At 42.3% G+C, this 12,029-nt stretch overlaps 1 protein-coding gene across 1 annotated transcript in view; it reads left to right on the top strand.

Annotated features, from left to right (window-relative positions):
* Positions 1 to 5,507, top strand: part of LOC308280396 (Krueppel-like factor 7) — a gene marked incomplete at its 3' end in the record, with an annotated part of 121,649 nt that extends 116,142 nt beyond the window's left edge. The window contains exon 5 of the mRNA XM_080720663.1: positions 5,456 to 5,507. Coding sequence (XP_080576789.1) covers positions 5,456 to 5,507 — 52 coding nt within the window. The remainder of the gene's footprint in view (positions 1 to 5,455) is intronic.
* Between the last annotated feature and the right edge of the window lie 6,522 nt (positions 5,508 to 12,029).

Here is a 12,029-nt window from a genome sequence, read left to right as displayed (position 1 = left end):
GACTATGTTGGTTGACTCATATTGGTTGGATTGGCGGTTCTACTGAAAAGTTTTGTTTTGTACAACTGTACATCATGCAAGTACAGTAATGGCAGGGGAAGTAGCTAAGAACATAGGCAAAGATCTGAGCTATCCATGTGTGAAAGTTGGAGTCTGTAGAACAAAACATGTGCCTCTTTCATGCGATTCGGGCGATTCTGCCTCAATTAGTAGTTGGGATGGGATTCTTGAGAGAGTACAAAATGGAATCAAAAGGAACCACTTACAGTTGACATTATCTGATCTAAAAAAACTAAATCAAAACTGCAATACAACACACAATCTAATCTATTGGAGTTTGAAACTTGGGCAGACATTGAACTCGCAACAAAAATAGTTGTTGCTATAATAGTCCCTGAGCTCAAATGCAAAGAAAAATAAAACAACCTCGATTCGGCACCACGGACAGCAGTAGAGTAAAGGTCTTTGCACACTTCTGCGTTTTTTTCTGACGAATATCGGCGTGAATTTCGAGGGGCACATACATTTTAAAAAAATCAACCTAGCGTTATGTGAATCACGTTTGCACACTGCTGTCTGTTATTCCATCCGTATTAATTATTTTTGGATCAGGGTTGATTTGTTTGCGATTTTTGCAGATGTCGCCACTGGGTCCCTGCTATCTCTCTTCTTGGCCTGAAAAACGTTTTTTTGCGGAGAGAACCAAATAAATGTCCACTCGGTTCCATTTGTACAGTCTCAGAGTTCCATACCTCTAAGGGTCCATTTGGACGCCTGGTGGTCGACGGACGCAAGGTGGAGAAACACTGCTCTAAGAGCTCTTTCACGTCTCTTTTATGCATTCATTTATTGATTTTATTCATTTGTTTATTTGGGTTTAGTTTGATGCAAGTGATCCCAGCAGATGTGCCCTGGCTTGCATTCACACACCTCATCAATTCTGCCAATCCCCTGACACAGGTGCGTTTACTGTACTGCTGTGACATGTTTGTCACAGCACAAACGCTGGTTACATTTTGAAGTCTTGTGGGAGTAGTGGCTCAGCCCAGTTTTCAAAGGGGGTGGGGGGCACAGGGGTTAAAAGGAAAGGAGAGGAAAGAAGAAGAAGAAGAATATCAAATAAAAACATTTATACAACAAATAAGTTCTATTTTGGGTATGTCATTATTGTCAGATCTTTACCCATTTAGGCCTAGAATTATCGAATGCTTTAACCAGTGAAAAACAGCAGATATACAAGCTCACAGTGCGGCACCGAGAATGTGTGCAAATCTTTTAATATATTTCAAAGCGAATGTTTGTAACTCAAATTTTGCTTCTGGGTGGTCCCTGGAACTAAATATTTTGAGATGGGGGTCCGTGGCCAAATACATATCAGTTTGGCGGTCCTTCACATGAAAAGGTTTGAGAACCACTGACATAGTAGTCTCTCAAGAACAGACTAACTGAGCTCCAGTTAAGTGAAAAGGACTTTTCTTTGACGATGGCTGGCCAGATTGCTGACACAGAAACATAGGTTTTCCAAAAAACCTTAGAAGGATTCAAAAGACACTTATAGAATCGGGTCAAAATTCTAATTTTCACGATTTTTCAAAAATAGCAGATCTACAAGCTCGCAGTGCGGCACTCGGTGCTATTTTTTCAATAGTTAAAGCATAAAATAATGATACACAATAATGTGTTTGTGTACCCGTTCTGAATGGGTTCAAAAAATATATGTGGGAGAAAGTAAGTATTAGTGGTTTGTAAGATTAGCCGTGGAAAGACAGACCTCTTCTAGACATCTTGCCCACCAGGTGCCAAACCGTAGCTATAGTGCTGTGCAGGAGCTCAATTCAGGGCCTAATGTAGGAGATGAGAGACCCCAGGTGAATGCAATTAACGTAGAATAGAAAACCAGCAGTGGGTCTATAGAAGCCCATTTCTGCTGCTGAATCTATAATAAGGCCTTAAATGTTTGTTTTATTGTTTGCATGCTCTCTCTCTCTCTCTCTCTCTCTCTCTCTCTCTCTCTCTCTCTCTCTCTCTCCCTCCCTCCCACACACACACTCAAACGCATGCACGCACGCAACAACGCACATACACATGCAATTGCCTAGCTCACATATTGTGAGAAGGCAAACTCTGAAGTCTGAACTATCAAGTCCACAATTACGAGAAGATAACCCAGAATGATTAGATATAAAGTCAGAATTGCGAGTAGAAGAAGAAAACTTCACAGTTCACAGTTTTAGTTGAGTGGTACAAGGGGATGTGCAGTGGCGTGGCTGTAACTGGAGTTGAAGGCCCAGCACGCCCTAAGAGGCCTATTACTGCCTTACATCTTAAAAATGCTAAAATATATCGCTGTGATTGCATGTACTTGGCCTCTGGCCAACTTCCACAAGCCATTAATTTGATGAAAGTTATTCATGATTAAAGATTAGCCTGAGCCGAACCCTTAAACATATTGTTGCCGGCGGCGTCAGTTCAGAAAAGGCTAAGGTATGGTAACATGACTGGTGTCTTGCACGCGTGCCCTGTTGTCATACCTTAGCAACAGGCACGATTAAAGTACATTTTTTATTATTTTCCCCTGTAGCCAAGGTATGGCAGCTGCGATAGCTTGCCATACCCAATTGACGCCTCTGCTTGTTGCTCTCTCTAGTCTGGAGTAGTCTGGGATCACTTCACTTTTCGGGTTTGTAACCGGTCTGGAGCGGAAACCACAAAACGTCATGTTGTAGTACTCAAGGACTACAATTTCGCCGGAAATATCCACCGGAAACAGTTTTAACCCAAAATAATTCCCCTGCGCTCAAGGACATACTTTTAGGGCCTACCTAATAAACTCCTCGATGGGGAGTAGTTTTGCTTTTGAAAAATTTGTTTGGTATATGCATGTTTTAGTCCAACTTTTAGCGACCGGCAAGACCACACTAGGCTACTGGAGCATTTTAATAGGGATTGGGGAAACAAACGGTGGGAACCAAATCAAAGCGACGCCGCTTCTTCTAGTGGTTTCCGCGCTTTAGGCGGAAACCAAACGGTCTGTTGTGAACGAACACCAGGCTCTCTCCCGGGAGAAAGCCTGGTAGGCGAGGTTAAGTCTGGAGCAGTGGTCCTGAAACCTTTTTTTAATTTCAAGCATGCACCCCTCATAACTTTGAGAGTTACGGACCTGTAAGGGTCCATTTGGTTCCATTTGTTCTCTCTCAGAGTTACAGACTTGTAAGGCAGGGTTTTTCAAAGTGGTTGCCGTGGCACCCAAGTCTAGGGTGCCTCAGAATACTTTGATAAATTATTTGGAGTTAATATCACTTCACTTTAAACCATAGTAAAACGGACTTGAGTTGCACTGTACTTGTGTGTTCTTGTTCAATCTCTTTACCAAAAATAGCCGATCTACAAGCTTACAACACGTTGTAAGCTTGTTGATCTGCTATTTTTGGTTAATGTTCCCTCCCAGGATAGGGATGCTGAGGTTCGAGTCGTTAACGTTATTTTCTGTCTGTCCTAATGGCAAATGGTCCTCGGAAATGTCCTTGTGGCATCTTAGGGGGAAAGATTTACATATTTACCCACCGTAAAATTACAGAAATGTAAGGTGCTGTAAAGTAGCAATAACAATTCAGGGGTGACATGGATGAAAAACATATTTACAGGGGTGACCTGAGCCACAAAAAAAAAAAAAAAAACTCAAGGAACCATGAGGGTCCCTGGGGGGATAATGTCTGGAATAAGTTTTATCCCTGCTTCTGCTCTGACCGAATTAAAGAAACATGCATTTCCTTTAGGGAAATGTTGACTGTCTGATATGTTTGATTTGTACGTTTTGCATACATAAACGTATTTTGGAATTCAAACATAGCCGAACTACACGCTCACAACGTGTCGTGACGCCAGGTGTCGTGAGATTGTAGATCGTCTATTTTTGCTATCCGTTGTGTGACGTATACATCAATCCTTAAGTGGTTGCGAAAATTCCCTCACCTCTCTTTTTCTTTTACCTTCTTTTACCACCCTGCATCGCGTACATCCCACGTACACTACGGAACAACACACAAAGCCTCCATTAACAGTACATCCATTTGCATCAATTGCTTTGTGATAAGCGTGGAAATGGTACAAGCTGAGTGGAAATCTAATGCGGGGCTGACTGTACTTTCAGAGCAATTTTTTGATATTCCACTCAGCAGTTATTTGCCTGTCGACGGTTCTCCGCGCGCTCCGACTCCGAGGCGAGAGAGCCTCCGATTCGTCTAATTTAACTCTAGTTTTTTTTTTGGCGGCACATGTTTATGTACTGTTACGCACCCCCCCCCCCCCCCCCCCCCCCCCGCCCACCCTCTGCACTCATTCAACAGATCCATCTGCGCCGCGGCCTTGCTAAAGCTATTCATGCACCAGCTGAAGTCATTAGGAGTGGGGATGCTAGAAAATGCTGATTATGAATTACACATGTACTAATTGCGCTGTGTGCATAAGCGGAGAGGCTCTTGCGCTCGCTAGCTAACAGCAACATTTTGGCTCTATTGACTAAACAAACGTTCTCTCTCTCTCCCTCCCTCGCCTCTGCAATATTCATATCGTCGTTGTCGGGTGGAAACCTTGTATGTCCAAAACCTTTCATTTTGCATTTATCATTTTGAAAATGATTTGAACTAGTGAAAATAGCCAGTCTACAAGCACACAACGCCTCGCACCGTGAGGCGTTGTGTGCTTGTAGATCGGCTGTTTTCACTACCTTTGTGCGACGGCCTTGTATGATGAAGCAGGGCTTTACTTTGCGAAAAAACATACAAATTTGAAACTTGGAGATACGAGGTTTCTGCCGACAGTGACGATATGCAGTAACAAGCTCCAGATTCTGGGCCCTGGGAGGGTGCTTTAACTATTGAAAAGGTGCCGCGTTGTGAGCCTGTAGATCTGCTATTTTTGAAAGATCGTGAACATGTATGCAAGTCTTTGAATATTTCACGACTTGCTTGAAAAATAGCAGATCTACAAGCTGGCAGCGCGGCACTCGGTGCTGCGCTGTGAGCTTGTATATCTGCTATTCTACCACTTTTTGTGGTCACATGTTCAAATACTGGATTCTGATTGGCTTAAAACAGTGGTAAATCAGACAACAACCTTGAGTTTGCTCATGGACCCCGCCCACTGAAATAATTAATGATTGTAACTAAAGATCTTGCAAGTTACAACTGTGTTTTCTTCCATTTATGGTAAAAGTGGTAGAAAAGCAATTTACCATGAGAGGTTGTGGGCTTTGCCTCGTGCCATAACCCTGAAACAGTGGTAAATCAGCCAACAACCCACTCCCTCTCATGGTAAATGGTTTACTTATTCAATAGCTAAAGTAAAGGCCCCTCCACCTTGGGCCTTAGTAATACTCAGTCCCACTTTCCTCCCCCCCTTGTGACACCCCTGTCTCTCTCTCTCTCTCTCTCTCTCTCTCTCTCCATCCCTGCAGGTGCTTCTCGCGGTCAGATCACTTGGCGTTGCACATGAAGAGGCACATCTGAGGCGCTGGTGTCGGAGAGGGGCCAACGAGACAGAGAGAGAGAGGAGGATGGGACGGAGGAGGGGAGAGAGACAGAGGGCGAGACACACTCACACACACACACACACACACACACACACACACACACACACAGAGACGGAGAGAGAGAGAGAGAGAAGAGAAGCAAGCAGAAGAGGTCATCTGTAGAACAACAACAACAACAGCATCACCACAGGAACGATCGCTGGACACTCGGAAAAGATGACGACGGTCGATCAACAAAGTCCTTATTTATTTATGTATTTATTTATTTATTTATTCAGCGCTTCTCAAACTTTTTTTAATTACAATGACCCTCCCGTAACTGCTACCAAAATGGACCCTCCTTTTTTGTGCACTCTCAAAGTCCACAGACCAGTAACGGCTTTATCGTAGTCCGAGGTGAAGAGCTATCGCCTAAAAATGTGAAAATAAGTGGAGGCCATCATAGTCACGGACTCACGGTGAAGTCCTATTACCGCTCCTCTGTGCCTCTCAAACCAAGGGGCGCACTGATTGGTCAAGATCGACCAATCAGTGAACGGGGTGATGGGGAGATGTCTTAAGGTAAAAACAAAGGAGATATGACGGGGTTCGCGGTGATAGCCCTTCACCGTGGCTGATGAAGCAACGTTGTAGTTTTCTGACTTTAAAAGACTACACCACGGTGATAGCTTATCACCCCAGACTGTACTATGATAGGGCCATCATCAGGGTCCATTTACGAACCCCCTCAAGGACCCCCCCCCCCCACTTTGAGAAACCGCAGTTGTAACTGATTCATGGTGTGTACGAGGGAGAGACGCCATGCTGTACCGTGACGTGGAGCCGGGATGCAGACAGACAGACGGACGGACAGCGGAGCGGCTGCGTGGACACTCGCTGCGCCAGGTGGTCGGCGCCACCACAGTGAGTCAGCGGCGACCTCCTCCTCGAAACGGTGTTTGGCGGACCGCGGTGTACTTGGAGCCTGACAGCTTTCTGGTGTGGCATCGTTACATCACGGTACGCGCCTCCAGGGACGTGCTGGCCATTGGGAAAAGCGGGACAACTCCCGAACGGCCGGTTCATTAGGAAAAATAAATAAATAAAATGTCGGCCTTCGTTCCATTTTGGGGGCTAGGCGGCCAACAAAGTAAATCGTCACTGTTGGGCAGAAACCTTGTATCTCCAAGTTTCAAATTTGTACATTTTTTCGCAAAGCAAAGCCCTGCTTCATCATACAAGGCCGTCGCACAAAAGTAGTGAAAACAGCAGATCTATAAGCAGTTGTAGATTGTCTGTTTTCACTAGTTTAAATCATTTTTAAAATGATAAATACAAAACAAACGGTTTTGGACATACAAGGTTTCCACCCGGCAACGACGAAATATAACTCATGTACAGTAATTGGCCCACTGGCTTGTCACTTGTCATGATCTGAAATGGCAAGCGCTATAGAGAGAGATCTCTCTCTCTATAGCGCGCAATGAGGGCCTCTACAACTCTTTTTCCCGGGCTGAATCAGGGGCCCAGCATGTCCCTGGGAGCCTGACAGCTTTCTGGCGTGGCATCGTTACGTCACGGTACGCGCCTTCCTCCCTCCCTCCCGCCTTCCTCGCCTGTCTGCCAGACCACGTCTCGTGACGCACACCACACGGACAGCGCCACATGGAGAACACCACGACTCCACCCAAACATCTCTACGTCCCCTGTTGCCAGGGCAGGGAAACCCCTGGCTCCTTTGTGTAACACGCAGATCACTCTTTAGACGAGCGGAAGGTGCAACGCCATCCTTGTATAATACTTTCTGCAGTAGTTAAACCCAGTGGTTAGATTAGCCACCCAGACAGATTTTCGCTCAACCCGTTGACACACAGAGGCCCGATTCTACAACTGGCTTCTAAATCAGTTGTTCTCAAACTTTTTTCCGAAATTCTAAATTATTCAACGTTTTTCAAACACTTTAAAGGAGCTATAGTCAACTTTTTCTTGAAAAACGCACTCTAAAATGTTTCGAAAATATTTTATAAAAAAGATTAAGCTTCATATATGTGTTTCTATTCATATCTATTCATTTTTGAATAGAAACACATATATGAAGCTTAATCCTTTTTATAAAATATTTTCGAAACATTATTTTTATTTTAGCGTCTGTTTTTCAAGAAAAAGTTGACTATAGCTCCTTTAAAGACTCCTTCAAAATGTTAAAAAAAATAGCAGATGTACAAGCTCGCAGCGTGGCGCGAAGTGATGCCCTGTGAGCTTGTGTGTCTGCTATTTTTGAATAGCCAAGGCTGAAATCTAAAATAACACTGATGCTTTCCCGATTTGAATGGGCAAAAAAAAGAGAGAAAAGAATTCTGAATTACCACAGCCTTTATATGTAGCCAAAGGGTTTTGTTTTCATAGACATGACAGATAACAAAAAATATATGCATTTTTACATTAGTCTGATGCATTCACGAAGGCCCTAATAATGTGTTCTCCGTCCCTACATAGGGGTGGGCGATATGGAAAAATACACTATCACAATATTTTCTCAAGCTGTATCACGATACACAATTTTATTACGATTCTTTTTCACGTTGGTTTTTATGGTTATTTTTCAAGTTACTTGACAAAAACTAGACTCTCTGGATTTCTTTTGGGAGGTAGAAATTGAACTTTACAAGTATGTAACTCTGACAGTATACAAATGAAACCAAATGGACCCGTAAGTTAAGTGGAGACCTTAACATTTTAAAGTTTGAGAACTGATGATTTGACCAAAATGCAGGTTTAACTGAATTCTGCAATGAATCTCTGTATTAACAATTAAACAGGATTTTTTTACAAGGCTCCCTCAATTGTATCACAATATATATACAATACCTCTGAAAAGGCATATCGTGGAGACATTGTATCGTCTCAACGATAATTATCACCATATCGCCCACCCCTATCCCTACGGTACTGGAGCGGACTCGCCCACTAAAACGTGAACAGAGCTGTTTTGCGTACGTCGACTCGCGTTGTTGCTTTGCTGGAGGGAAAAGCGATTTGTTTGTCTATTTGACAGGAACCACAGAGGAACGCTAAAGCCGGATACACACTTTGTTGTATACAGTACCATGTACCATACGTAATGGCTCCATAACTCGTCAAACTCACACACTTTTCATGTCCTGGAACTAAAATAAACGAAAAGAAATGTTTTTGGATCAAAACATCACCGGACCTGATGACTCCTTTGACTCTGCTCCTCTCTGCGGTCTGAGCTGTTAACAAGCACAGACATTTTCACAAAATTGTTGCACAATTTACTCTTTGGAAACTTTTTCTTTTAACAGAAAAAAATACAAAATACAAAAATAAACGTTGGAAAAAAAAATGTAATGCCGTCTTGAACGTCTTGAACTGGGAGACAGTTTGCGTCTGGCCATGCATTGGAGGACATGGACGGACCGATAATGCACAAGTAAACGCAGCTGAGTGTGATTGGACACATGGACAGCGAGCAAAGATCTCCAAGTATGGAAGTATGAGAAAGACCTCGCCTCGACTTATTTCTTAAAATGAAAAGAATGATAACGAATACAATTTAAATTTAAAGGGACAATTCTGGAGATCACATTGGAAGTTAATACAACCACAAACAAACACACAGTATGTGACAATACATACATCTAAAGTGTCCAGAGTATGATGCTGTACCTTCACTTTCATCAATTTCAAGGTTGGGTAGAATATCATGGTGTCAACTCAAAACGGTCACTCACGAGCAACAAAACAAACAGCATCTATTTGGGTTTTCTCCGAGCAAATAAATGAATGTATCCGTTGTATGTCTGTATGTGTTGCTGACAACTTGATGGACGGAATGAACAGCAAAAAGTGGATGGTGGACATTTTGTCAGAACAATAATTGGTGATTGTCTGAGGTGAAGTTTAGTTTTTTTTCCATTTAAAAAAAAATGTAATGGTTGTTCTTTGCCAATGCACACGGCCGCCCGACAGAGACTTTTCTGCACACGGCCCAAACGTTAGCTAGTAAAAAGAAAATGATAGTTTGTTATATTTCTTCTTCTTTTTGGCAGCTTTTGACAATGGCTCGGTTGATAAGACATTCTTAAGGTCCCAACGCCTAGCCGCTGGGCTCACGAGGACCCAGAGGAGGACAGGTTGACTGTCGGCGTTGGTTACCCGTTTGCATGGGATTGTGGGAAAGGTGGAGGAATGTGGCGATGCTAATCTAAGCCTGTGTTACGCCTAACTTATACTTTGTCATACAATGGTGTTGCGCTGTGTTTTCGGGTGCGCGGCTACTGTTGTATGACGGTATAAGTATAAATCGGGCTTTAGTGAGACCCATACACTATGCCTGGTCCCACAAAGAAATGCGCGCGCACACACACACACACACACACACACACACACACACACACACACACACACACACACACACAGACACATACACACAAAACCACGGTACGCATACACACACAAACTCACACACACATACAGGCACCCACACACATCCGCTCGCAGACACGTTGCTAACTTTTTTCCTTTTTTTTTGTTGCTGATTCGATTTTTTTATCATCAGTTTCATGTAAAGCACTTTTTAACCTTTTTTTGCATAAGTGCTTTATAAATAGAGTTATTATTATTATTATTATTATTAGCATTGTCACTAGTCTCTATTGACGGCTATTAATATTGTACAAAAATATGAAGTTTGCATCTTACAGTCTTTTGACAGCGGACACAAACATAGTATGAATAGTTGGTGAACGTCATGTAAGGCTATAGACCAGGGGTCTTCAACAGGTGGTCCGGGACCCCTAGGGGGTCCTCAGAGTTACTACAAGGGGTCCTCCAAATCTGAGTGATCGAAAGTTTTTTTCCCCTCCTCTTTTATATTAACCATTAACCATTTGAGCCCTAGTGTCCATATTCTGTTAACTTTAGCCAAAATAGACAATCTACAAGCTTGTGAGCTTGTAGATTGGCTATTTTCGGCAAAGACGTTTGGTGTAGAGGGTAAAAAGAGCAGACTACATTAAGTACATAGTGAAATGTCAAGTTATGTATTGACGGTTCAAGTGGTTAAAATCTGAAAACACAAATTGACACGAATCCAAAATACACTGATGATTGAGCTCTGTCAAACAATGAAACTATATGGAATCTATGAAAACGTTGTGGGGGGTCCCTGCTTTATCTCTCTCTCAACTAAGGGGTCATTGGCCTGAAAACGTTGAAGACCCCTGTTATATACAGCAGTTTCTTGGACGATCTAAAACAGTGGTTCTCAAACAGTGACATTTGAAGGTCTCCCATTAACTTACAAATGACGTACAAATTAACAGGTCCATTTGGTTCCATTTTGTACACTGTCAAAGTTACAGACCCCCCGAGGAACTCTTAGGGTCCAGAGACTCCACTTTGAGAACCACAGATCTAAAAGTACCTGCACTCGAATGCAGTGGCGGCTCCAGGGGGGGCTAGAGGGGGCTTTAGCCCCCCCTGATGAAGGCTTAGCACCCCCTAAGTCCCCCCACCCCACAAACCCAATACTGATAAAAAATATTTAAGGAATAAATAAATAAAATGTATATGAATATGTGAAAGACAATTGACCGACTTCTATGTAAACCATACTATAAAATCATACTTTTCATGCTGGAAAGCATCTTCAGCCTCACAAAAACCCTATCCGATCACCTACAGTCCTCAGATTTGGAGCTGGAAACTGCCAATGATCTGATCTGTTCAGTTATCCATACCCTAGAACCGAGAGAATCTCGTTTGTTATATTATTACTAGGGCTGGGGATCGATTAAAATATTTAATCGAATTAATCGCACGATTGTCCATAATTAATCACGATTAATCGCAAATTAATCGCATATTTTTTATCTGTTCTAAAACTACCTTAAACAGATAGATAATACTCATATCAACATGGGAGGTAGACAAATACCTAGTTTATTCAAATTCTATATGACAAATAGGCTTACTGTCCAGAATATTCGAGAAAATTTTTCCATTAGGACAGATTTAAATTAAATTTTATATATTTAATCACTTTAACCACATCATCCCTATTCTGGGGGGAACATTCACCAAAAATAGCTGATCTACAAGCTCACAATAAGATGCGTTGTGAGCTTTTAATCTTTTATTTTGTGAAGAGTTTGTGTATGGAAAAATTACTCAAGTACAGTGCAGCGTTTTACAAAGCATAGAGGCTCTAGGTTTAACTGAAGTAATATTGATAGGCTACATTTTAAATATTATCAAAGTATTCTGGGGCAAAATGTGCGTTTCCATTAGGACAGATTAGAAATAAATTAACTTTTTACTTGGCATTTAATCACTTTAACCACAGCATCCCTATTCTGGGTGGAACATTCACCAAAAATAGCCGATCTACAAGCTCACATAAGATGCGTTGTGAGCTTGTAATCTATGGAAATCTATTATGGAAAAGTTAAGTACAGTGCAGCCTTTTACAAAGCATAGAGGCTCTAGGTTTAAC

The sequence above is a fragment of the Nannobrachium achirus genome (assembly GCF_963921795.1).
Source record: "Nannobrachium achirus genome assembly, chromosome: 24".
Lineage (NCBI taxonomy): Eukaryota > Metazoa > Chordata > Actinopteri > Myctophiformes > Myctophidae > Nannobrachium > Nannobrachium achirus.
The sequence above is the reverse complement of the archived record's forward strand: the minus strand, read 5'-3'. Positions and strand labels throughout refer to the sequence as shown.